This window comes from Cyprinodon tularosa, unplaced genomic scaffold (assembly GCF_016077235.1).
Source record: "Cyprinodon tularosa strain WSP-4 unplaced genomic scaffold, ASM1607723v1 ctg691, whole genome shotgun sequence".
Lineage (NCBI taxonomy): Eukaryota > Metazoa > Chordata > Actinopteri > Cyprinodontiformes > Cyprinodontidae > Cyprinodon > Cyprinodon tularosa.
The window spans coordinates 704,379-731,729 of NW_024039442.1; the positions used below are offsets into that span (position 1 = coordinate 704,379).

Here is a 27,351-nt window from a genome sequence, read left to right on the forward strand (position 1 = left end):
TTTTTATATTCCCCTGCAATTTTTTCCACTAATTGAAATGTCTTTAAATACACATTAACATGAATTCAACACACTGTAGTAAACAGATAAATGGAGGTGGAAGATGTCTTTCAGTCATCAATGCACACATTCATTAACACACAGAAACTCTTTCAAGCTGGGCACCCTTTCTTTCACGACACCTGTCCCATCGACGAGGAATCAGAATCAGAAATACTTTAAAAATCCCAGCGAGAAATTACTTTGCTTACATTACACCATATGTAATAGAGTGACTATAGGACCAGTTTGATAGAACACAATTTCGTACAATATATATAATTAGTGGGGCCTCTGCTCCATCTTGCCATCAGTTTGAGGCAGAGGCGTAGCTAGAATTTTTTTATAAGGGTGGCCAGACAATAACCAGTGTACACTGAGGAGTGGCCGGAAGCACATAGGGACTAGAACCTCAAGGTCAATCTAAACTGTTCCAACAGGAAAATGAACGAGCAAAAATCCATATTTTTTAAATAAAGACTAACTATACTTTCCTACAGCCTTTGCTAACGAACAGATGTATATATTTCAACACCGGTAATTTCTAAATAAAAGGTATAGTGGGTAAAAGTCTTTTTTGAGTTCTGGGGCGTAAATCAATCATCTATGTCATTACTTAGAGTTACTTAAAGTTGTTATTTATGAGCACTAATATCTACATAAATTAATTATTTGATAAGATTTTATTAAAATTGTTATTTATGTTTGATTTCACTGAATACTCCTAGATGAGTTGCAGGGAATCATATTTTTCTCTTTACCCCATATAACACAAAATCTAGTCCTAAAAAGAGCATGAATTCTGTACTATATTGATATGTATAATTAACCATAAAAGAATACATGTTTTGAATATTCCATTTGAGAGTATTACTGCTGCCACCATCTGTATTAGAGGGGGGAAAAATGGTAGGGGTGGCCAATGATTGGCTAAGGGTGGACATGGCCACCCCTGGCCCCCCGTCAAACTCTTCCCCTGGTTAGGGGGTCTTTAGCCTGGAAAATTTTGAAAACCCCTGCTCTAAAGCTTTAAATAATTTTTTTTTCATGATGCGAAAATTGGAATGAACCCTCAGAGCTTCCGTACTACAGTATCTCTATTGCGCATGCGTGTGGCGCTTGTGCTTTATGTTAACATCGTTTTAAAGCATGTCAGATAAAGGAGAGGTAGATTTAACCGGTGCCAAGCAGAATACCGGTGTCTGGCTTGTGAAGGTGAGTATGTGTCAGCCTAAAATATGTTATCTGATATAAACGCTCAGGTAGCGATGGACAAAAGGACGAAGCTTTGTTTTTTAGCTTAGCAAATTAGCAACAGTCGAATGAATTGGCTACTTCTAAATATTATCACATGGAAAACTATGCTAACAGTTTGGTGGGATTAAGTTTGCGTCCTTTTGCTAATAAATGTTCAGGTTGGACAGTCATGGTAAAAAGTGAAGCTTCGGTGTAATGTAAACTAACCTAATGTAACTCGAAGATTAACTGTGATTCTTTCTAAATTACACGGATTTATATTTTCTATGCAAAACTTTGACTAGGAAGGTGCATTAAGAAGTTACTATTCGCTTCTTTCTTAACCCTTTATAGGGCAAGTTACCATTTTTGATCAGTATTTTGGCATTTGACATTTGATGAGCCCTTGAATGATTTATTACCTACTGTTAATAAAGTATAAAAAAGTTAAGAAGTGAAGAAAAAAAAGGTAAAAAGCTAATTGAACAGTTAAAAAATAAAGTTACACTGCAAAAATGATCTAGAAATTAGTAAAGATGTCTTAAATTACGTGCATTTGCCCTTAATTTGAGTAGGTAAATGAGATGGCTTGCAAATGGCTTTTGAAATAAGATAATTAGATACTATGCACTAGAAAAAGACAATGCAATTGTGTTTTATTTTAAATGTAAATTGTCTTTTTCCATTGGCAAAATGCCTCTTTTATCTCCTCAATTAAAGATCAAATGCACTTATTTTAAGAAAACATGGCTCATCTAGATTTTAATTTTTTTTTCCAGTGTAAAAAATGTAAGTGCAAATATCAGTATCAATGCCTCTAAGGTTATGTTGGACCAAAAACAAAAAAACGTGTTTCTTTCAATCTCAGAGTGTTTTTCATGAATTTCTTATCGAAGCACTTTTGTTATTTTTCTTAATATATTTGGGCAAGTTGGCGTTTCTTGTTACAAGTTTTGCTATCAATATATCCATATTTTTTAATGTCACAAAGTTAATAAGGTCTTGTCCTGGATTCCAATAACCCTATTGGCTTGAAATTTAGATTTTCAAAGGATGTCACTGACTGCCCTATAATGGGTTAATATGATTTTATTTATTAGTATGAGTTGTGGTGCTTCACATATTAAAGGTCGGTGGAGCACCCAGAGATGGTAGCATACTTAAGTAAGAGTTAAATGTATATGGTAAAGGTTTTGGAGCAGGTTTTGATTGTTATTCAGTTAATTTACTACAATAGATAGAGTAGCCAAACATTTTACTTAAGTAATAGAGGTGTTTTATTAAGATATTACTTAATTACTATTACTAAATACTACAATAAATAAAGTATGGTGAAGTAAAACTAAAAGTATTTTTTGTCAAAAGAAGCTAAAATGATTCCAGCCGCATAAACTAGTTAATACCCACAGATTTAAAACCTTCATTATGAGAATAATCTGTTTGGCAAAGACAAAAATTAGATTACTTAGGAAATACAATTTTTATATTTTAAAAGTATTGAAAATTCTGAAAACACCATCTTTTTGAATCTTTGTAGAATACATTAAAATGGTTTAAAACTTTAAATTTCATCTTAAATGTGTCTAATTGCGTCAAAACTTGATGGAATGGAACATTTGAGAGTCTTTTTTATTAATTATTAATTGCCACTGAAGGCTGAACATCAAGTGGACAGGCACTCAAATTTAATTAGGTCACCAGAATTGATGATCCGATTTTGAATAGTTGCAGCTCCTGACGTTTTCTTGTAAACTTTTCCCCAAAGCTAACTAACAATAATGGTTAATTTTTGATCCAATTTTGCATAGAAACAGAACAGGGCATTTATGTTCATCATATGAGATCATTGTTTTAATTCTTGCAGGTGTAAAGTGAACTTTATTTTTTTGCAGGTCCCAAAATACCTCTCTCAGCAATGGGCAAAAGCAACAGGAAGAGGCGAGGTCGGGAAAATCAGAATTTGCAAGTATGTCACATAAAGCTTGCACCCTTAAAGTAGCAGAAGATTTTGCAAAGTTTTAGAGGAGAATATCTTTTGTTGTTGTTAGATGTTTATGCATGTGAACGGTTTGCAAGCAAGATGCAACAATGAATGAAATTTACAATTTTCACTATATAGGATAAAACACAGTTATTACTACTAATCCCAGGAAGAATAGCTCCTGGAAGCACATTCTGATAGATGGGTGCAGTAGAAAGAGGAAAGTAAAAATGTGATATTTGGTTCTTTTTGCCAGTCAACTGAGTGAAATACTGTCCTTTTTCTTTTATCTTGAAGAAAAGGAAACCAAGGAAAACCAGAGGTAAGTAATGCTTTATGAAATATATACAAAGCATTACACAGATATTCATGTGCCATATAAAGTTATATTTCTTATTATTTCTTAACTAATAAAGATGGTAATGATCAGAGTCTAGATAAATGGTGCTACTGTGCTTTTGCTATGAAACAATGTGCACAAAGATTTTAATTCCTTGGTATATGCTTTATAACCCTAACTATGTATGTTTACTTGCTAGTTTAAGGTGAAACATAATATTTTTAGTTATTACTTTGTATGCTGGGTTTAACTTTTCAAATAAGAGGCCAGCTCCAAATCAAAATGTTTAATTCAGTCTTTAGCGAACTCGAACCATCTGCATTGCTTCTTCCTGTAGGTGTCTTTCACTTTAAATGAAGAGCTGACTACTATCGATGGCATCGAAGATAAGACGGTGTCTGCACCTCGCGAGCATCCTTTCACCATGCAGTCAGTGGGGGGTCAGATGCTGGCAGTCTTCACAGAGAGTTCGGCCGGTGAGTTTCAGTGTACAGGCTCGGAGTGCAAAAGCGTTTCCTCGATTACTATCATCGCAACACCAGAGTCTTTGTTGTTGTCTAATAATCAATTTGTTTGATTTCTGCTATGTGAAATATGAAGGCGTCCATTCTGCCATGTGTGCATTCTTGCTTTATACAGATACATCTAAAATAAAACAAAATATAGAATACTGTGCAAAGTTATATATTTTAAGTCACTTATTGCAGAAAGAGATACTCATTTATATAGATTATTTATACATGAAGGGAAATATTTCAAGCCTCCTTTTATATAATCTTAATAGTTATGGCTTACAGGTAATTAAAACCCAATCAATCAGCCTTTGAGGTTTACTGTAAGCTTAGATTGAATGGCTTGGATCTTTTTTTACTATGTTTGAGCCATTATAATTGAGATTATAAGAAAAGCAAGCTTGAAATATTTCACTCTAATGATTCTATATAGTGCATGAGTTTCAATTTCAGAAATAAGAGACCAAATAAATACATTTCTCCTTATTCCAGTAGTTTGGATGTACCTGTGCCCGCTCTATCCTTCCTAGGGGTGTAAATCACATCCATCATGGCGATTCGATTCAGTATCGATTTCCTGACCCAACGATTTGATTATTTTCGATACTCAAGAATACACCACGATACGATTCGATTAATCGTTTAATTGTTTATTTTTTTTTTTTTACACCTTACAGGCTAAACAAAGTTTTAAGTTTGAAACAAATCAATGAAAGCTGTAATATCGTTATGCTTTTTTTTTTTTTTTTTTTTTTTTATAGAAACAACAGCAAATAACAGAAGTAGAAAAGTTGGATCAAAAAATACTGCAGAAAATCAGTGCAATGAGTGCAATGCAATACCTCGGCTCCAGACGTCCCCGCCCCCTTGAGAGACGCTCCGCTGCACCTCTCCCAAATTGTAGCTGACCGCAAACAGTGCCGCAGACAGGAGGCTGGCTTGTTTTGTTTTTATGACCGAAATTGCGGAAAACAACTCGTGAAGTTTGACCAGCTAGAAGAGCGAGGTGCGCGAGAACGCTGGGACCCTTTCTCCACCTGGATCTCCGCTTTTTTTGGCCCTCATGTCCCTCCGTTGTCGGACTAAACTCGCTCTCACTTCCTCGCCGCCTCGGCCGTATCTAGACCCACAGTGTGTAGAACAGACCACGCTTCAATATTGAGCATAAATTAAAAATGTCTGTGTCAAGCTCACTGCAACACACTGCTGTAAGAGTAACCAGGAAGCGAGGTTGGAGTGCAAAATAGGTTTAGCGCCACCACAGCACGGGAGGAGAATTACGTTCAGGAGCAAATGGATAAAAATAGACCAGAGGGAAAAAAAAAACATGAATCGATTATCTTGCGGACGTATTAATGCATCGGATCGTCGGCTGTTGGATCGATGCATTGATACAAAATGATTATTATTTACACCCCTAATCCTTCCCTTGCCTGTACTTTGCATTGTGTGTTGGGAACAGACTTTTTCTTCCACTGTAACGACGTACATACCAGTAATGTTCCGTACAGTGGTTAAGTGAACGCTCACTAGAAAACAGTCTGTTTATATCTTGTCTGCTTTTTGTTGTTGGTCCTCATATATGACACTTGAAGTTTCTTTGTGTGATATCGTGCTGCTCCTTTGTCTTTGGCTCACCTCTTCAGTCTAATTTGAGTATAAGTGATGGATTGGGTGTGAGAACTGTTGCGTTGGCTGTATTTGGGAAAGGCACAAATCACTGCGTGTGGAGTTGATTTGATTTCTGCATGAGCTTCCTTGGCTTAGTTTGGTCTTCGAATATCTTTCTGTGGTATTAATGTTTTTTTTTTTTTTGCGCTCTTGGTCCTAACCGACTTGTGCTGCAGCTCTTTGTTTGAGTGCAAACCGTTTACTTGAATGTGTGCGCTTGTGCTGCATGGGGCTGCACTGTTTAAATGCTACGTATAAAAACACTGCTTCATAATGTGTGGAGCTTCTCTTCTCCCTGCAATGTTTTCCAGCTCTACATGATTCCTTTTTAAAATGCAGGTTGAAAAAGAAGCCTCTGTGCAGCCCTGGTTTGGATGTGATACGCAGCGTCTTTGCTTGCTTGGTGGTTTAAGGTCATTCTAGCTGCCGCTTGTCAGAAAATATGCATTGAAGCTGTTTGATTTAACATTTTGGTCCTGGACTAAACCCTGGCTATGGCTCTTATTATCCAACCCCCTCCTCCCTTCATTCTGTATCCCCCCCCCCCTGTTTTTTCATGTGCACCATCCCTCCCTCCTTGTAGGCCAGTCAGAAGAAAGATCTGATGGCAGCAGCTCAGTTTCGGGGGCGGGTCCAGGTGAGTTCTCTATTTTTGCAGAACGTAAGAGAATAGTTGGACGATTGGAAGCTGCATTATGGACACGTCCGAACTTGGAGGGTGTTTAGAGGAGTGGCAACTCAGCCGAAGCAGGATACAGGCTTTATTCCAGCGTTTTGTTGGAAACTCGTTAATGAAAGATTCTCTAGTCGTGTCTTTGAAAAGACGGAAACAGATAAGCATGTTGGGGAAAATTTGGTTGAGGTTTTTGTGAAAGGTTGTTTTATCTACCTATAGCTACGGATCATTCACAGTTTGTTCACTTTTCATTCTAAGCTGCTTTAAACTGCTAAAGCAGTTAGATTTTCAATTATTTCTTTAAATATATTGGTCTAAAACGTCCCCCCAATCTGAATTTGACTTGTGTGTAAATTTACCCATTTAACAATAAAACGATTTCTTCTAAATGGATGTGACTGAGAATAAACTGAATTAGCTAATCATATTTGCCTTGCCACTACTGACTTTTGAAGCTGGGACGTCTTACAGTCATGAAATATTTAGTTATTTCAGAATTATTCAATTATCTCCTTTTATTTCTGGATCAAAAAGTACTTGCTTGACAAAAATGCTTTGTATTTCACTTATTAAACAAAATGTGACTAATATGCATATTATAACCAGCCTCTGACAATACACTAAGAAAGTTTGCCCTATTCCTCACAAATTGTCTAAGAGGTTTTTCTGCACATGCAGGCATTTTAATAGGACCAAGATGTGGATGTTGATCAGGATCGGGGGGGTTTCAGTTCTTAAATACTCAACCAGTCCTTTGATTGTTTATTTGTATGTTTGGGTAATAGGGTGGTATCCTGCTGGAGCTAAACATCTCCACACTAACCATGACACACTCACCTCCATGGCTCACTGTTAATGAGGCTCTATAGCTGGAAGACTGAGGGAAAACGACAGGAATTGCTAATTAGGGAGGAGCAAACAGGCCAGATCATGACATAAATAGCAAGTGAAATAGTGAACATTGGGAGGACATTGATGCTGCTTAGGTAGTACAGGCTTCCCTACACTCAATGATAGACTCGAGCATCCAAAGAATCCCACAGGTCTTTAGAGGTTTATTGCTGTGCTTATGATATAATATACCTTTATATTAATTTGCATTTTCAGTCACAATATTTGATGCCTTTTTCTGATTATAATCTTTTTCCTTTATTTTTTATTTTTTTTTTTTACATTTTGTAGAAAAGTGTTTATATATATATATATATAAATATCACTCATCACATTTTTGAAGAGTGTCACATATTCTAAATATATATGTTTCAAATATAGATGTCACAGGGCATCATTATTATTATTATTTTTTCACAAGTTACTATCACCATTTTCTATTAACTGTAAAAAAAAAAAAAAACTGACATCAGCCTCTTTCAGTAAAATACAGAATAAAGCATTATATCAGTACTGGTTTGGAAACATCCTTGTAGTAACATTTAGAAAATGGTTATTATTTTTAATAAAGGTGTGTGAATGAATTGTGGTAGAAGAGTGTTTCTTATATCGTCTCAAAAGCGAAGCAAACGTCCATCCAGTGGCCTTATTTCCATAATAGTTTGCTCAGTGTTATGAATTAGGTGCGTTGGTGAAGGAAGAATTGACAGACAAGCATCCCAGAGATCAGAGCCTCTCTTTTTAAATTTGATCAATCATTTAAACCTTGACAGCACTTATAGCTGCTTAGATTGAGTGGTTGAACTTTCCTGCTGAGCTGAGCAGAGCAGTTTTGGGTACAAGTTGAAAAGAATATCTCTGGTTCTCATTCCCCCTCATCTATGACGTTAACCTGGATTGAAACGTCTTTAAATGCATTTTATCCAATGTTTTTATTAGCTTTTGTATTTTTCAGATAAAATAGCCCTGGAAGGAGTGGTGGTGCAGAGAGCAGAATGCAGACCTGCTGTAAGTGAAAGCTACATGAAATTAAAAAGGTATGTTATTTTTTTTCTTACACACAAGTCAGCACCGTAGGCTAATCAATTCAGCTAACCATAGCAGTTCAATGTTCCTCATTGTTGGTTTTCTGAATTGTTTATTTAATCATCTGTCACAGGCTGCAAATCGAAGAGTCTTCCAAACCAGCTAGGTTGTCCCAACAGTTGATGAAACCTGTCACAACCAACTACAAACCTGTAGCCAATCATGAAAACAATGTAAGAGACTTATTTTTTACGATAAAATAGAATTAAAAGCAACATTAACATCCATTCTTTGAGGAAAAAAAACAATATTGGGGGCTAAATAATAAATTTTTCTTTTATATGTGTGGATGTTAAGGGTAAAAATCTCGTCACTGAGCTTATTGTTTACTTTGCTGCAGCGTGAACACGAGAGGAGGAAGAAGGAGGAGGGCAAGAGAGCGAGATCTGACAAACAGCAAGTGTTGGACATGTTGTTCTCTGCATTTGAAAAACACCAGTACTACAACATCAAAGACCTGGTGGACATCACCAAACAGCCTGTGGTAAGACTAGAGGGGCCCAGTTTCTATTGGGAAAATATGGAAACGCAGGGCACACACTGAGTCCTGTGTTCACTGAGGTTTCTTTATAACGAAATAAGTGGAACAGCTACAGCAGCTTTATATTTTACTGTTACATATAATTTATTTATTTTTTCCCCCACAGACGTATCTGAAGGAAATCTTGCGTGACATTGGCATCTACAACGTAAAGGGAACACACAAGAATACCTGGGAACTCAAGCCAGAGTACAGACATTACCAAGGAGAGGAAAAAACTGATGAATAGTTATTTTTTAAAAATAAATATGTAAACTCTTGTAATGCCAGAAGTTACTTTGATCAACTTGTAGAAGACAAACTAAAGGTTTGTGTCCCCGTGTCCTTATTTGGTACCATGCCTGTAGGGCTCACTTTTCAGATTTCTCAGCTGCTTTTGATCACATTTCTACATGCAGATTTTATTTTTTCTAGTTTGAAGGGGAATAAACTTGTAAATGTGATGTTGAGTGATCAAAACCTCTGCACTGGAGATTTTACTGGATTTTAAGTGTTTGAAATATGACTTCTGTAATAAAGTTTGATTGTTACTCGTTTTAGTTTTTGCCTGTGTGATTCATAAACAGCTGTTCTGTAAAAAAAAAAGTGTGGACTACAGATTGAGCATTTTCAAGCCTTTATATAATCATGGTTTACAGCTGGAAACTCAAAACTTGGGATAAATTTGTGAAAAAAAGTGAAATACAAACTTGTCAGTCTTTGCAGCTTATTAGCGCAAAACACCTGCACATTTCCTTAGTTCATTAAGGTAAAATTGATGGCTCTAATGCACTTGTTTCCTCATGGATCAAAATGAATTTCCCTGGAGCTTATCTGCATGAATGCTATGAATTTTCTAGAGGGTAAATTTAATGACTGCTATAATTGGACCTGAGCTCTTACTGAACTTATTTTGCCAGTAGGGTAAAGTCAGGTGGGGAATCCCACTCAGTCTTGGTTACACTTTTAATGTAGGAATCTGACCCAGATTCTTGAATGTTTGCTTTATGGAAATAAATACCAGTCAGAACCATCATAAATAAACTAGGGCAGTGCCTTTGATGGCAGCAGGACCTTGGACCGCGTCCAGCTGTTTTTTTTTTTCCTTTTACATCTGAAATTATATCTGAAGTGAAATATCTTCCCCCTCCTCTGAACGGGCTGTTCTTAAACATCCCATTTTGGGATCAAGTATTTATGAATTGAATCATTGCACTTGGTTTTCATCTGCTGTCAGGCTCTTATCTCACCACTGATGTTACTAAAAGTCAAATGTGATGGAAAAATTTTTTTTTATAGTGCAAGCAAGATCGTAGCTTAACTCTAAATTCATCTTAATCAAAAGCAGTTTATCGCCTCATTTAGAAATGTCTCTTTAAATACTATGGATGATCAAAGGTGAGAATTCATCTAAACAGTCATCCTTTTTTCCTAGTGTTGATACCCTCCATTATTTAATTATAGTTTTCAAATGCTTTTCTCCGTGGTTACCCAGCTAGTTGACTGCAAAGTCTGCTTTTGCTGTGATAAGTTGGACCCATCTTGTAAACAAATGGTGAATAAGAGGTTGAGATGCAATACACTACGCATCGATTTCCACTTTTGATTTTAAATTTACATTATACTTGAAATGCTTTTCAAAATTCTCAACCAAAATGCCCTGAATACCACAATTCTTATTGAAAAGACAGTTTGATCTACATTGTGTAAATTTAATTAGTGAACAGTTAGCAAAAATACAGGTTTTGAAATGGTTAATTTTGTATAATTTCTGAAACAAAAGTATAGATGAGCACAAGTTGGACACTTGAATGATTTATTCTGCAATCAATGACACATTTAACTTTCTAAAGTTAAAAATTAAACCTCAACAATAAAACTAATTGCAGATTTACAGCTCATTGAAAAAAAGAAAAATCATGAATGCTGAAACTGGCCAATCTTCGGGACGATGAAACCATCTCAAGCCTTGCCAGATGACTGTAGATCAGTCTTCATTTCCTGTAAGGATTTATTTGTTTTAGTACATATGCAGCATAGATAACATTCAATAACAGCCAGCGAGGTTTAACATATTTGAAACTTGAGGTATATATAAAATGAAGTTTATTCAAGTTGAATGATAATAGAGAACTTTCGTCATGCCCAGCAGGTTTACCTGTTCTCCTCAATTTGGTCTGACTACTGTTAAACTTAGCAGTCAGAAAGCTCAGTTTAGCATGAGGAAGGCTCAGTTTAGCATCACTTTGCAAACCAGGAAGCCAATGATGCTGCTTCAGGTCTATCAGTGGATGCAAATCAAAATCATTCTACACACAAGCCTGTACTCACCTGCAGTTGTCAGTCACAAACATATCAGTGGTTCCCTGCCACAACTTTAGTTGGACGTCATCCCGTTGTTACAGTACCTTTTAAGACAAGGAAATTGAAGACTTAGAGCTCACTCTAATAATTTATTCAGTTTTTTTTGTTTTAGTTTGTTCTCCCTTCTTCAATCTGAGACACCACTGAGAGGTGCACAGAAAGCGCAGGGACATTTTCTATTGCATCTGAACAAATTAAACCCAGGATATCCCACAGCAGAGAAACCAGGCTGTCAAAGATGCAATTACAATCCTCAGAATTAATTGCATAAATATCCAAACACTTACAGAAACGCCTCTTTTTACCCCAGAGATCAGCCACTGGACATTCATTTTGAAGACAAATAATGCCCCTTGGTTAGTTATCTTTATTAGCATCTTTGATCAGGACATGGCGATCAGGCAAATGATCATCTAATATCTGGCTCAGGGGGGACACCATCCAATGAACGAATAGCTGGAGGAAAATAAGAAAAAAACGTTACAGTACACACACACCTAGAGGGATGGAGGTTGTTTCTGAGAGAATATTTATTAAATTACATTATTAGAATGTAAATGAGCCCATCGTTTCTTAAATCAATGCTGCACCACTTATTTTATAATCATGAAAATGTGCCACCTGGAACTTTTACATACATACCTGAAATGAAGTAATTATGATTATTTATTCGCAGCTGACATATGATCTGTTCGTTTAGACACAGAAAAACTCGATCTATAGTTTAGTGCACGTGTCATCCTCGTGTCTGTTCATACCATTCCAGTAAAAACAGGAAACCAAACGAGACAAAAAAAAAAAACACACTGCCCTAATCATTAAACGTTTAGATAAACTGGATTCAACCCATTTAAATAAAATGTATTTCCTTACAACCTCAAAGGACCGAAAACATCCGATTAGCTCCAACGACGTGAGACTAGCTACTTTACACGTGCTCACTGCTCGGGAAAACAATAAAAGTAAACCTTATAGTCAAGAGTTGCCTAATATGTCGGAATAATAGTGCGGTAATACTCACCATATAACATAAAAAGTGTAGGTTTAACTCTGTAATACATTGTTAACTTCCTCTTAGGTTCTTCTAACAACCAACTAGTGAAAAGAAAGCTAAAATGCTAACTCGCGGGTTTTATAGGGAGGTTCTGCTGCTCGTTGTCGGCCCCTTCCGGCTGAAAGAGAACTACAATGGACATTATCGCCCCCTGGTGTTTACAGAAGGAGATGACGGAAATAATAAGGTCTAAATAACTCACGTCAAATAGTTCACAAACGATCTTTAGTTGTCTATGTTTTATACATTTATTGGATTGTTTCAATTAATTCGTAGTACATCATGATAGATTTGTTACGTTGTTACATCTGTAGATTATCGTAGTGTGTAGTGTTAAAAAAAAACAAAAAAAACAAAAAAACGGTGATATAAATAGTTGTCCATTGATGATGAAATCAAGCCCTTTAAGTGAAAACATAAAAGGCTGGTAAAAAAAAAAGAAAAAATGCTTAAACCAAATTTAGATCGCAAGGCACACTTTCTCGCGTATGAGACGCGCTCCCGCCTCCCTTGATGATTTTGGGAGCGCGCGTCACATAAAGCTTAATTGGACTCCACCAGCCAGAGAAAGTGATCTCTCTGCAGCTTCCAGTGGATTTATGTGAAGGCATGCTGGCACCCAAGACGATTTAAAAAAGAAAAAAAAAGGTAACCACTGATTTAATTGTAGAAGCGCACCATTTGTTTTTAATAATCGTTGTTCTGTTTTCCTCATCTTTATGAGCGAAAAGAACCTTATAAAACACAACAACGGTCTTAAAATAGTCCTTCGAGAGCAACTGAACGTCGGACTGGAAGATTTGTTTGAAATAATTAGCTCAAATTTATTTATTTATTTTTTATTATTATTATTTTTCTTTCCAAGGCGGTACAGACCAGGGAAGGAGCCCAGTTATGTTCAGAGCTGTGTTCGGAAATAAGAAAGAAGGAGGCAAAAAAGGAGACAAAAAGACCCAGAAAAATGCAGGTAAGAATATAACTGCTAATATAATAAAAGTTAAAGAAACACTTATGTCTACTATTATGTTGGTATTTTACAGTCTATTTATTCTGAATTATTTTTATATCTTCTCTATAGAAATAATGAAAACACTTTATTCAGACAATGTTCAGATTCTCTTCTCCAGGGTGAGGCAAATGGAGCCATTGCAATTAGCCCAATTCATCAGTGTGTTCCAGTCCTTCACAGTGTCCCGCTGCTTTTATTTTTAAGTGTGTCAGTCAAAGTTGGATAGATCAAACATCATGACCTACTAAACAAGATTCAAAGGAACCAGTGGAATATATAGAAAGGAGAAGAAATTCACCTACAGATTTGCAAATATGCAGCAGACAATGGATGCTGTGCTGAACTGTCAGTGAATTAACAGCTCGCATATTTGGCAAGCTCTTGAAGCCCTATATATTTTTCAGAGGGTGAGCTTGTCAACTTGCAGCAGTACGGAGGAGATTTCAGCTTGCACAGTGAAGCTACATAAACATAAGTAGAGCTCAGTATTAGAGCAAGCATGTTGCTTATTAATATTTAATAACGCACTGCACTGGGAAGCAAAGAACAGAGAGGAGCACATAGAACTGTGTCAGTCCCATTAAAATCAAATAGTGCGTTTACCGTACACCAACATCATTTCATCTTATCTTGCTTTTAATGGTCTTGTAGATTTACAGTAGGTTATTTATAGCATTTCTCTCCAGTTTGCACTTCATAATAACAGTATTATCAGAGGTTGATGTTCTACTCGTACACTGTCATTCTAATATTTTATTTCTGGATTGCAATAAGTATTCAGTTTGTTGCAGGATGTCTTTTTGGAGATTCAGACCCACTTTTAAAAGCTTCGGTTGGAATAAACAGGCAAACTGATGTATAGGCAGTGGCGGTTCTAGACTAAACCTATGGGGGGGGGGGGGGGGGGGGTGCTAGGGATTTTTAATGGGAGCAAACACACAAAATAGTGAACCATAAAGTCAAGGTTAGAGACTCTTGATCTAATAGACTCAAACTGAAGTTATTTTAATACAGCTGAAGTGCATATTTGACTGTAATTTCGAAATAATAATTGAAGTAAATTGTAAAGATGAAATTTTAAATTGGTCCGAGGGATGAATCAGTCATAGTTTTGTCTGTCCGTGTATATCATCATAAGAAATTGATCTAGTGTTAAACAGTACAATTAATCTAATGATAGCAAAAATGTCTTAAAGTTTGTGCATTTTCCTTTAATTTGAGCAGGCAAATAAGATGATCTGCCAAAGGAATGAGAATTTTTGCTCTTCAAATAAAATTATGAGATTTTAGACACTTAAAAACAGGGAAAATGGTAATAGTCTTTAGTTTTATGTCACTTGGACTATTGCTCCATTATCTGGTCAAAAGCTGGTCAGAAAGACCTAAGCAGACTCCAGATAGGTCAGAATGAGGCTGCAAGACTTGCTCTGGGATGTGCATTTCGAACCGATGTTGCTGTCTTGCATCAGAGACTTTTGTGGATGAAAGTCAAAGATAGATTGGGTTGTTTGTTCTTTGGTGTCTCTGCATAAAATCTGGACTTCACACAAACCTGTCAGCCTGTTCTCTAAACTAGAGCCTACTTACAGCAGACGCAGGCTTAATACAAGACCAGCTGTTAATCTGACTTTACCTCTGCCTCTTCCAAGAACTAATGCATTAAAAAAACATACATTTATTTACCGGGCCATCTCTCTGTGGAATATGTTGCCAAAGAATATGAGATTTATACAAAATTATGTCTCATTTCAGTTAAATCTTATGAAATCTGTAATCAATGAGGAAACCCTGTTTGTTTAACTAGGGAAACATAATCTATGTTTTTGCTTTTCTTTGTTTGTTTTGATTGTATTTTTTTTAAATTATGTTGTTTCTATTGTGAGTTTTTTTGTATGTACTGATTGTGATGATTTTTGTTGAAAAGGGACCCCAGGAAGAGTAATCTCTACACTCATAGAGACTAATGGGGATCCTTAAATAAATAAATAAATAAATAAGATAATGAATTTGTTTTTTTCTCATTTTAAACATAAATCATTATTCTATCTGCAAATTGCCTTACCTCCTTTAATTACGGGAAACAATGACTTGCCTCAATTTAAATGTTTGCACTAGGGGCCATAATAGGAGACTAGGATCAGTTTTATAGGGGCAGTGGCCCCTGATGGCCCCAGTATAGAACCACCCTTATTGTGAAGCATATGGCCTACTACATTAGAGGTTGCCAACTTAAACTCACGCTGCATCCCTGAGGTGATATATGTCCTGCTTCCTGGTTGTGTTTAATCAACACTTTTTCATGTCTATTCCTTAAAGGTGTTGAGGTTAACATGCCCAGCATCCAGCCAAGAGGCAGCGGCCAGCGTGCCACGCACCACCACGCTCACAATGCCAGCCAACTAAATCGGAAGAGACTGACTAGAGTCGTGTCTATTTCTCTACCTTCCTCTCCGCTTCTCCCTCGCCAGGCCGACATAGTCTCCTCCCAGTCATGCGTCAAGTTCCCAGGTGGGTTACCTTGAAATAATCAACACGCAGTGATGTCTCAATGACATGGAGCTTTGTGTGAGGGATTAGCTGCAGAGGGAGCAAGATGCTCTTGCATGGCTTTGCTTCGATTAGCAGAGCTTCTGTGCATTCAGTTGTTCCATACATGTGACAGTGAACACAGACGGTGTCCTCAGGGCCCCCCCTAAAAACAAAAGACAGATTGTCAGAGTTAATAATTCAGGGAAACAACTGAAGGCAATGTCCCTCATTTAGGTTGTTCAATGTCAGGATCTCTTTATTATTTAGGATCTATACACCAAATAAACTGGGAATTCATGAATAAAGAGAAAGTATACAATACAGTTTTTTCGATATTTTGTTAACGAGGTTTATGTAATGCCTGATATAGTCTTTAATACTTCATAATGAATAGAACTGAAACAGGGCCAATGAACTTTCAGTCATTTCTCTTTATTGCTCTAGGGGATGAAAAGATAATGAAAAAGAGTGATGCAGCTCATTTAAAGTTTTTTTTTCTCTTATAAAAATAGGGCTGACTCGAACGATCAATCAGATTAATTGGGATTATTAACATTTTATTAAATTTATTGGGTATTTGTATAGAATGATTGAGTGGAGTCTACAGACTCTAAAGCCTTTTGTTGACAGAATAATTTACTGAAAGGAGTTATTACACCAACACTGTACTTTGAGATTAGAAACATTCCCTGTCTGTAAGCATGTTATAAGTAGGGGTGCACCGATTGGTCAGCCGGCCGATTTATTAGCCTCGATTTCTTTCCTTTTGGGAAATCTTTGATCAGCTGATACTTAAAAGTGAAACCGATCTTTTCCATAGATCTCCCCTCTCAATGCAAAAGTTTGAAAACCGTTGCTATAAACTTTGATTTATATTTGAGAGCAGTAATTTCTGAAGTTTTTATGATTCCATGGGTACCGGTTAATGTCTTTCAGAACGATAAGTTTTAACTATTTATTTTTATTTTTTTATCTTTTACAGCTAACAGTGTCAGTTATTAAACTAAATCTATATCTATTAAATCAGTATCGACATGTCAGGCTTTTTAAAGATCGAGAATTGGTGATAGACCAGAAATCTGCAATCTTGTTCAGCTGTAGGAAAAATCTCCTATTAAGCACTGTTTGGTATCTGATTATTAATTTGTTTTTTAAAAACTAGTCGACAAATCGATCAATTAGTAATTTATTTAAATTTATTTTTCGGCCTTTTTTACCTTTTTTACCTTGTTTTTTAATGCAAGATTTCAAGCATTGAATCGAGTTGTTTTACATGTTTTCACTATTATCACTTTCTATTAAGTGTACAAAAAATGTTAAGAAACTATTTTTTTCCTAAGTTCTAAGCATTTTTTTATGTTGAAGATAAAATTAATTCAATTTAGATGAACCAGTGAATTGTAAAATAATCAATTGAAACCTGCAGCAATGCTGTTTTTATGAAAAGAAGATATATATATAATTGTACAGATATTTATCAGAACTAAACCTATTAGCTGTTTGCGATTTTTGGAAACTTTGCTTTTAATATAAGCATTAAATAAAGAATTCATAATAAGTGAAAGTAGGAGCCATTGGTGATGTCTCCATCTTCCTATTTCATAGCTTGTTCAAGCTGCTTCCTTTTGTGACATCATAGTCCTTCTAACTGCAAAGCTAAATCAGAGACAAACGAAGACACACTGTAAAGGAGCTGAGTCCTGTCTGCACACTTCTATCGGAGCAGCATTGCTAAATCTCTGCAGCTGTCCTCTGTCAGATAAATTATGAGTGTTCATTTTTTCTTAAACAAAGACTGCAAAGATATTCAGGAAGTGCATCCTAGCTTAAAGTTTTCTCCAAAGGGCTCCTCTCTTGCAGCTGGATCTAAGGAACCAGATAGGTGTCTCTTTTCACAAACTTGAAGAAAGAGGAAAAGTATCTCATATTTTGCACAAGTAGAAAAAAGAAAAGCAAAATGGAAATGTAATATAAATGCAGTAAATTCCATCATACTTAATGTTTAGGTGTAATTAAAGGTTTCAGGGCTGTTTTACATTAGGAGAAACAGTAGGTGGCAGTATCATTCAGAAAGTGGCACCAGCCATTCAGAAAAAAAAAACAGTCCTATTACATTTCATTGCATGCATCCTTGCCGCAGCCCAAGCAAGTAAGGAAAATTACTGCAAGTTAACATCCGTAGCGTCAGAACCTCCGATTCCTCGGTGGTCATGTGCTATTGGATATGCCACAGTGTGTTACTCAGAGTTTGTGTTTTCTTGTTATTTTTATAGTTTATTACCACACAGGATTCCCCTTGAGAATATAAAACTAGCACACTCCTGTTTGCAAATGCCTCATCTTTGAACGCCTCATCTCCTCTCCAGGAGAACCTGCCTCCAACAACCCTGAGATGCTGATGCATAATTTGAGACACACCCACACATGAGTGTGCCCTGATTCCACTACCACACACACACACACAGCAGAGCAATGAATTTCTCATAGATAAACACCTCAAATCCCATCAATAATGTTTGCATGCATGGTCCACACTGTGTACATTCTGCAGTTTACTCCAGGGACACAATTCAGAATTCTGCAGATCTCATCTTTGGAGGCTTAATCTCCTTCTCTCGCTCTGTCTCTCTCACTTTCTTTCATCCCTCCCTTTCTCCACCCTCCAATCCCTGCCTCCCTCCCTGGCTTGCTCTTCCTCCCTCTCCCTCCTGCCTCTCTGCCGTGGCCAAAGGACGAGCAAGGAAGCCGGGGTATGTGGATGGCTCTTCCAATGCAAGAGAACCTCTCGTCTTTGCCTCCTGCCGTGGCAAGACAGACCACAGAGGTGAGAACAAGTGCGCATGGGCGTGTTTAGCATCGTGTCCGTTTTTTTGTTTTCTCAGGTACTGATCAATGAAACTGGGTAAGAATCCAAGTGAGAGTGAGGCAGAGGAATGAATGAGGTGAAAAAGTGAGGGTTTGTGTGCTAATTACTCCCTGAAGGCTGTAGGATAAGTTGTTCCCCCACCTGGAGATCTGTGTAAGGTAAATTATGTCTTTGTAGTTGAAAGTAAAGATCTGCTTAACTTAATGTTGTTTAAGCAGATTTATTTACATCAAAGCTATCATGGGGGAAAATACGCCTCTTCAAGCCTTATCTCCCTGTGTTTTTGACCACAGGGCTGCCCTTAGGCTAAGCAGATTTCATGAGGCATCTTCCCTTCCCAGTTGCCAGGCACCTCTCAGCTTCCCGTTTCCATTGGCAACTGCCAGGTGGTTTGATGAATAGTACTGGACATGCAGTAATGTCCTTGTGTTGCTCATAATTGGACTTTGCTAACTAAAAGCAAACTTTTCTCCCTGTAAACCCCTTTGAAGCACAAATCTTTCTCCAACGTGTCCTGCGGTTGAGTGTGAAAGGAGAGTTTACAACTGTTCTCTGCTTAAACAAAAATGGTCAACTCTCGCCTCTTAAAATCAGTCTTAGTTCTTCCAGCACTGGTCTTATTTTTCGCACAATGTGTTTTTTTGATAAGAGAAAAGGAATCCTGTATAGGATCTTAAAATGGATAACAGAAGGAGGAAAAAAAGCAGTGGAGGGAGTGAGGAATGAATGTGATGTCTTAACCAAAAGATGTTTGTGAGGAGGAGTGAACTGTTCCTGTAATCCATGATGTCCCGTCATCCTGTTCTTTTTTTAAAATGCCTATTCAGTATTCATGTTACTCAGCTGAGATCAGTGCATACATATGGTATGATGATGTAGGAATGTAATGGTGGGCCCAGAGATAGAGAAAAAACTGTGTTCCAGGCTCTCATTGCTGAGGTGAGCAAACACCTCAGATTAGCCAGGGTCAACGTGTGAGAGAGTCTCCAAGAGTGATGAATGAATGCAGCACATGGCCCCATGTCAGCCCAGCCTCTCCTGAAGTAACGGTTGAGGCGAGAGCTGGGGCTCTCCGCTGACTTCATTGAAATTCACAGCCCTTATCGTGACAGAGAGCACCTGGCAGGCGTATGCGCAGGGAATCTCACAGCCTCGCAACAATCTCTCACCGCTGCCCCATCCGGGGGCGCGGACTGGAGGGCCACTGTGTGTACACTCATAACTGGTGCAGCTGGGGGTCGTGCTAACCTGTGGATGCATACATTGAGAGCCATCATGGGAAAAACTCAGCTAAAATGGGTGGTGCCTGTCTAATGGAGCTCTTGTTTTGTCTGACATTCTCCCAATTCAAGTTATGAACTATGCATTGTTTTTGTGTGTCTTTATCAGACCTCCACGTGGAGCCGCACCTCGGCTCCTCCCTTTCTACCCAGGAACTGATGACCAGACTATGCTTCTTATTGGGCGAAGCACCGGGCAGCACTGCTAGCTCTCCAATGGAGGACAGGAGGGAAAAGAAGGTGGGATGTATATTGATTTATAGCCTTCTGAGGCCATAAAGCAGGAAAACACATACAGAGTTGGTTTCTTTTTGACAATAAACTGTATTTTAGATTTTTTTCCCTAAGAATTCGCAGGGTTCAGTTTTTCCTCCTGCAAACCGACAGGTTTTAACTCCTCTGTGAGTCTCTTTGCCTTTGCCTTGCTCAGCCTTGGCCCATTTTCTCAGCCTCATTCCACCACCTGAGCTCCAGATTCAGTCAGCTTTACAGAGATAGCATGGTTCATGTGAGGAATGTGGGTTGTCCTGGCTAAGATAGATGAGGCTATGGTATAATGGGAATAAGAAGGAGCTGTTTAAAATCCACCGCCTTAAACTCCCGACAGTTTCTGTGTTGCAGAAACATTACATCAGTAAAGAAGAGGCTGTAAAAGCACATAAACAAATGAAGGCAATTTTTGCCACAAAAAACTTGGCAGTTTAGTACTGAAATCTCTAAAAAAATTAATAAAAAAAAAATTATTTCTTTATTAATACAATCAGGATTTTATCTCTAGAGTTTTAACATTGCATGCTTTGGTGATTTTTTTTTTTTTCATTGTCTCCTGTGTTGGTATTGTTCAACAAAATTCATAACATTTCATCAAAGAAAATCTTTTATCTTTTAGAACATTTAAAAAATAAGTTGCACATTTCTCTAGAAACCAAATTAGTCTATAAGTATAACTATAATCAGGCATACTTTTGAAAATTGAAGACACAACTTTTGGTTCCTATCCCAATGTTGGTTCAAGGCCGAAGCTGTCACACAGGTTGAACTTGAGGACAAATTTGGGTACAAACTCCACTCTTTAAATGTAGAGCAAATAAGGACAACTTTTATTCCTAGAGACTCATATTGACTTAAAGCACTTGATGTACCATACTAATAATAATAACAATAATTGAACTTTATTGATCTCAAACTGGAGAAATTTACCTCTGCATTTAACCCATCCCCTTGGGTAGCAGTGGGCTGCCATTGTGCGGCACCCAGCGAGCAGTGTGGGGTTAAGCGTGTTGCTCAGGCAGGCTAAGGGGTCCTTGCAACCTTCTCAGAGCACAAGGCCACTGCTCTGAACCACTAGGCCAGCACTCCCACAAAAGAAGAGAAAATATATTTAAGGCAGATGTAGTTTAAAATATTTTCAAGTCTTTCCTCATCGTGTTCAGGTAGCACACTTCCTTGAACAACCATTGAAAGGTTTTTATTTAATTTACCAAGCAACAATCCAAATAATCCAGGATTTAGCAGCTTTTAACATTATTCAGTTTGCTATAAAACATGCAACAGATTCCCTCTCTGAGATATAAGAACATTTCTTTATAGCAGCACTATTTGGGTCCAGAATTTTACTACATTTTTGGGAGATTTTTCCGCTTTTTTTGTTGATTTTCAGCTGGGTCTGTGAAAAAGCTGCACTGTTAGACAGATAGCCTCAGATTTTAACATCTAAATATTTAATATGCAGTCCAGTTCAAGCTCAGTTCCAACTACAAAATTCTCATGTGCCAAAACATGAGCATAACACACCCAAATCATTACCCCTCTACCTCCATGGTTGACCATTAATATGGGCTTATTTTGCATTCATGTCCCTCAACTGAAGTTGTAAGGATATAAATGCATGAGTTTAGTTACTGAAAAGTGAGTTTTAGAAACAACTCATTACCTTTTGATTTAAGTAACCAAAAAATAATTGAGTTCATTTTTGAATTAAGTTACATTTCATTGTACACTGCAAAAACGATCTAGGAGGAAGTCAACATTTCTTATATTGTTCATTTACCCTTAATTTGGGTAGATAAATAAGATGAATTGCAAATGGAATTTGTATTTTTACTCTTAAAATAAAAGATTGAGATAATATGCACTTGAAATGAGACACGGTAATTGTTCTTTTCATATTTTAAATGTAAATTGTCTTGTTCCAGTGTCTCATTTATCTCCTCAATTCAAGAAAAAATACACTTATTTTAAGAAAAAACAACCTGAAATATAGATTTTTTTCCAGTGAGAGGAAAGACTTTCTTCTGATAACTCATACAGAAAGGCCATGTTTTTAGTTTGTTCTAAGTTTTCTATTATGAGTTTAAAGATTTACTTTGTTATTTTCTGCGAGCACTGAAAACTCTGACCTGTACAGGTGCTGGTCATAAAATTAGAATATCATGAAAAAGTAGATTGATTTCAGTAATTCCATTTAAAAAGTGAAACTTGTATATTATATTCATACATTACATACAAACTCATATATTTCAGATGTTTATTTTGTTTAATTTTGATGATTACAAATGACAACAAATGAAAATCTCAAATTCATCATATCAGAAAATTAGAATATTACTGAAGACCAATAAAAACAGGATTTATAGAAATGTTGGCCAACTGAAAAGTATGAACATGAAAAGTATGAGCAAGTACAGCATTCAGTATTTAGTTGGGCCTCCTTTGGCCTGTATTACTGCAGCAATGCGGCGTGGCATGGAGTCGATCAGCCTGTGGCACTGCTCAGGTGTTATGATAGCCCAGGTTGCTCTAATAGTGGCTTTTAGCTCTTCTAAATTGTTGGGTCTGGTGTATTGCATCTTCTTCTTCACAATACCCCATAGATTTTCTATGGGGTTAAGGTCAGGAGAGTTTGCTGGCCAATTAAGAACAGGGATACCATGGTCCTTCAACCAGGTACTGGTAGCTTTGGCACTGTGTGCAGGTGCCAAGTCCTGTTGGAAAATGAAATCTGCATCTCCAAAAAGTTGGTCAGCTGCAGGAAGCATGAAGTGCTCTAAAACTTCCTGGTATGTGGCTGCGTTGACCCTGGACCTCAGAAAACACAATGGACCAACACCAGCAGATGACATGGCACCCCAAACCATCACTGACTGTGGAAACTTTACACTGGACTTCAAGCAACGTGGATGAAGTGCCTCTCTTCTTTTCCTCCAGACTCTGGGACCTTGATTTCCAAAGGAAATGCAAAATTTACTTTCATCAGAGAACATGACTTTGGACCACTCACCAGCAGTCCAGTCCTGTTTCTCTTTAGCCCAGGCAAGACGCTTCTGACGCTGTCTGTGGTTCAAGAGTGGCTTGACACAAGGAATGCGACAGCAGAAACCCATGTCTTTCATACGTCTGTGTGTGGTGGTTCTTGAAGCACTCACTCCAGCTGCAGTCCACTCTTTGTGAATCTCCCCCACATTTTTGAATGGGTTTTGTTTCACAATCCTCTCCAGGGTGTGGTTATCTCTCTTGCTTGTACACTTTTTTCGACCACATCTTTTCCTTCCCTTCGCCTCTCTATTAATGTGCTTGGACACTGAGCTCTGTGAACAGCCAGCCTCTTTAGCGATGACCTTTTGTGTCTTGCCCTCCTTGTGCAAGGTGTCGATGGTCGTCTTTTGGACAACTGTCAAGTCAGCAGTCTTCCCCATGATTGTGTAGCCTATAGAACTAGACTGAAAGACCATTTAAAGGCTTTTGCAGGTGGTTTGAGTTAATTAGCTGATTAGAGTGTGGCACCAGGGGCCATCAATTTTGAACCTTTTCACAATATTCTAATTTTCTGATATGATGAATTTGAGATTTTCATTTGTTGTCATTTGTAATCATCAAAATTAAACAAAATAAACATCTGAAATATATGAGTTTGTATGTAATGTATGAATATAATATACTAGTTTCACTTTTTAAATGGAATTATTGGAATTAATCTACTTTTTCATGATATTCTAATTTTATGACCAGCACCTGTATGTGGAATGGATGGAGGTAAGACTGGCTGCTGCCTTAAAGTACAACTCACATCGCCCCATAGCCTTAATTCTGCTCACGTGCTGCCTGGTGGTGCCGCCCAGGGGACTGAATGATGTGCTTGGCAAATTGTTTCCTCTGCCTTTACATTTAAACACTTAAGCAATATTTTCACTAAAATGTTTGTGTAGTACTTTGCATTTCAAAGATTTAGAGTGTTACAGCATGCAGAAATAAGCTTTTGGTTTTGCTCAATGGAAGTGATTTTTTATGTTTGTCTTTTATTCCCATTTTCACGTTCAAATTAGATATATTGTTTAGACCAAATGGATTGGGTCCTCTCCGGGTACTCCGGCTTCCTCCCACAGTCCAAAAACATGACTGTTAGCTTGATTGGCTTATCCAAATTCTCCTTAGGTGTGAGTGTGTACGGTGAATGGTTGTTTGCCCGGTTTGTCTCTGTGTTGCCCTGCGACGGACTGGCGACCTGTCTAGGTTGTACCCTGCCTCTCGCCTGTAGACTGGACCTCACCTTGGGATAAGGGTGACAGAAAATGGATAGATGGATAGATGGATGGATGCCATATGTAGAGAATGGGTTTGAGAGTAAAGACTGAAAATTGAAATAGTTCCATACATTTTTGTTGTCCTTTTCCATGGTTTTCCAGACATAAACATAAGGTACATAAAAAAAGATTTAAAGACTACTGACAGAGTAAGATGTACTAAAAATGTTCCTCTTTCTCTGACGTGTCTTCAAATGAGTTTTATTCATTTTAATGTTGAATTTCTTTCTCTTCTTGCTTCTAATTATAGAGCGACACCTCTGTCCAAGGAGGGAGTCCCAGCTCCACCCTCACCTGTAGCACCACCTCCCCTTGTATAGAGAGCCCCACATCCACCCTGAGCACGAGTGCTGGAGGCCAGTCCCTACCGCAGCCTTTACCCTCATCCTCTCCACACCGTGGCTCCAGGACCAGCCCCTGTGGGACCCTCTCCAGCCCTGCACACAGCCCTGCCCCCTGTCCTACTTCTGGGCTTATCTCTGTGAGCAGTCCTGGGCCTCCATCTCAGAGCCCCACCTCCACCTTAGAGAGCAAGGATAGTGGCATTATAGGTGAGTATGACATAATGTTATAGATGATATTCTCTCACCTTATGTAAGGTCAGGTTATTATTATTTTTTTTTAAATCTGTGGCTGAAGCATGTCTTTTACAGGACTGTAAGCCAAAGAGTAAACAAATTCACCTGAAACATCATTATTGACCTAAATAATGCTAGCTTTGCCTTTTTTTCTTTTGAAATTGTATTTTAAAGCCAAAGGAAGTTGTTGGGAATATAATTAGGATTTCAATCTTCAAACTTGCACCCTAACCTCACATGTGGTTTTTCTGAGCTGCTTGTGCCACTTCGGCCTTAAGGCTTCAGCTCCCTGCTGTCAAAACTAGGACAGCACTGTCTTTGTTGCGTATGGGTCTGATTCTCTCAAAATAGGACACTTTTTTGCTCCTTAAATAGAGTTTGTATTTATAGTTGATTACAAAAGACACATCAAGTGCAGCGAAGTCCTGCTGATCAAAGAGGTCATGTCTCCTGTTTCTCTCTGTTGATTGAGAAAAGGTGTGTTGTTCAAAAAATAAGGCCCCAAACTGTTCATGGATTGTACATCTTCAAACTGCGGTTTGTTTTTCCTGTTTCAGCAACCATCACAAGTTCCTCTGAGAATGAGGAACGCAGCACTTCCAGCGATGTTCTAACAAAGGAGGAGAGCCCAGGGGGCAGCACTAGCGTCATGGTCCAAGCAAGTGACGAGCACCATCCTGGGCAAAGCAGAGACAATCTGCCAGCCCCACAACTCGAGGCCTTAGCCAGAACTGAGGTGATGGAGCCCCGGACTCCACCAGCGCCAAAAAGACCCCTCCCACAGCACCACCTTCAAGGCCCCTCTTCACTAGTGATGCCCCGGCCAAATTCAGTGGCAGGTAGAGTTTCTTTTTTTTTTTTTTACTATCTATGAAGATAGCTCACATGGATAAGGTTTACGAGAAAATAAAAACAACCTTTCTGCCCCCTATAGAGCTCATGAATTAACATGAATTTCTCTAAATCAGGTCACAGTTTCTAATCAAGGAGCAGAGACTTTAGAAATGCTGAACATAGTCCTGATCATAACTCATCTTTATGCTGTTTTTATGCAATTTTCTGTCTTGGTTCTTGCAAAACTTTAACAAATGAGACTTAATTAGGGAGAAAGTGAATGAGTTGCCAATGCTTCCATTATACTGAACATGAAGTAGGCTAATGAGAGCATAGATGTAACAGCTGTGACCTGGGTGATTAATTAATGGAGTGATTAATTTGGTGTGAATGGTAGTGATTGAATCGATTGTCGATTCGATACTTTCTAAATACTGTAAAGGCGTAATCCAGCATATCTCTGTGCTGCACAGCGGCTCCAAATGTGCTCTACTTACCACTGGTAACGCTCGGAGAGCAGCACCAGTTAGAAGTCCTGCGAGGCCTCCAGTTGTCATAAAAGTAACGCCGCCCCTCCCCTTTTCTCCACAGTCACGATCTATTGCTGGTGCACAAGGCTCTTTTTCTTCCCTTAGATGTCAGTTCATTTGTGTCGAAAGCAAAAGAGAGAGGTTCCCTAAGGAGCGGATTCACAGTAAAGCCTGCCAGTTTCTTTCTGTCAGCTGCTGCTTTCATTTAGACTCTCTTGATGTAATTTGGAATAAAGATGAACCAAACCGCTTTTACAGTGGCAGCAAGAATCCATTTTCACATTAATTTCAAACCCAAGCCCATGAAGCTTAAGGCAAATTGTGACAAACAACTGAATATTACTCTAAATTCTTTCCTACAGCACTATGAGAAATGTAATATCACGTAAATATGCTTGATAGAAAATGGGCCCTAATATGAACTAGGAGAAGAAAACTTCAGAAGAATGTCTTAATCATTTTATCTAATTGAAATGCAGCATTTCAAATAAAACAAAAACCTAAATGAAAAATGGTGCTCGTTTCAGTTTTCATGTTTAGTTAATTTCACAGATTGAAAGGCTAAATGGCCGTTCGTTCTCAGTGTTATGCTCATAATCTGAAATTATAGATGAAGGAGCTCTTTTACACTAAGACATTTTTTAATAAAGGCTTGCTCTCCCATCTTGGCATCGAAGATTTCCAAGAAAAAGGTTTTTTGATGTTGTCTATTTACTAGGGCTGAACGATTTTGCTAAAAATCTAAGTTGCAGTTATTTTTAACTGGTATTGCAAT

The 27,351-nt window shown here is 37.8% G+C and overlaps 2 protein-coding genes, 1 long non-coding RNA gene and 1 other non-coding gene across 6 annotated transcripts in view; 2 read left to right on the forward strand and 2 right to left on the reverse strand.

Annotated features, from left to right (window-relative positions):
* Positions 1–1,098: 1,098 nt before the first annotated feature.
* On the forward strand, positions 1,099–9,210 carry gtf2f2a (general transcription factor IIF, polypeptide 2a). 2 transcript variants are annotated; one of them, XM_038268037.1, is made up of 9 exons: positions 1,099–1,254; positions 3,168–3,241; positions 3,554–3,578; positions 3,934–4,072; positions 6,363–6,416; positions 8,302–8,383; positions 8,506–8,605; positions 8,773–8,916; positions 9,080–9,210. In XM_038268037.1, exons 1-9 carry the CDS (start codon positions 1,189–1,191, stop codon positions 9,200–9,202), a joined length of 807 nt encoding a protein of 268 aa, XP_038123965.1. In that variant the 5' UTR covers positions 1,099–1,188; the 3' UTR covers positions 9,203–9,210. The 2 variants fall into 2 exon arrangements, with proteins under 2 accessions (XP_038123965.1, XP_038123966.1); XM_038268038.1 differs by lacking the exon at positions 6,363–6,416.
* Positions 9,211–10,680: 1,470 nt separating this feature from the next.
* On the reverse strand, positions 10,681–11,680 carry LOC119771873. Its single transcript, XR_005279197.1, has 3 exons — positions 11,604–11,680; positions 11,284–11,360; positions 10,681–10,953 (listed from the first exon to the last, which is right to left on the reverse strand). It is a non-coding gene; the product is annotated as an uncharacterized LOC119771873 (long non-coding RNA).
* On the reverse strand, positions 11,428–11,560 carry LOC119771878. Its single transcript, XR_005279199.1, has one exon. It is a non-coding gene; the product is annotated as a small nucleolar RNA SNORA31 (small nucleolar RNA).
* Positions 11,681–12,881: 1,201 nt separating the features above from the next.
* The window catches only part of LOC119771867 (protein TANC1-like), a 54,906-nt gene continuing 40,436 nt past the window's right edge, over positions 12,882–27,351 (forward strand). Inside the window, exons 1-7 of one of the 2 annotated variants that reach the window (XM_038268061.1) lie at positions 12,882–13,018; positions 13,236–13,337; positions 15,696–15,887; positions 18,640–18,732; positions 20,164–20,294; positions 24,885–25,185; positions 25,770–26,051. In XM_038268061.1, coding sequence (XP_038123989.1) covers positions 13,265–13,337; positions 15,696–15,887; positions 18,640–18,732; positions 20,164–20,294; positions 24,885–25,185; positions 25,770–26,051 — 1,072 coding nt within the window. In that variant the 5' untranslated portion in view covers positions 12,882–13,018; positions 13,236–13,264. Of the gene's footprint in view, positions 13,019–13,232; positions 13,338–15,695; positions 15,888–18,639; positions 18,733–20,163; positions 20,295–24,884; positions 25,186–25,769; positions 26,052–27,351 lie in introns of both variants that reach the window. The other variant, XM_038268062.1, reaches the window with a different exon arrangement.

Bases quoted from the DNA above. Each gene is read 5' to 3' on its own strand.
- gtf2f2a (XM_038268037.1), top strand. From the start codon at position 1,189: ATGTCAGATAAAGGAGAGGTAGATTTAACCGGTGCCAAGCAGAATACC. The intron at 8,384-8,505 runs GTATGTTATTTT...CATCTGTCACAG, and splicing joins AGCTACATGAAATTAAAAAG to GCTGCAAATCGAAGAGTCTT. The intron at 8,917-9,079 runs GTAAGACTAGAG...TTTCCCCCACAG, and splicing joins ACATCACCAAACAGCCTGTG to ACGTATCTGAAGGAAATCTT.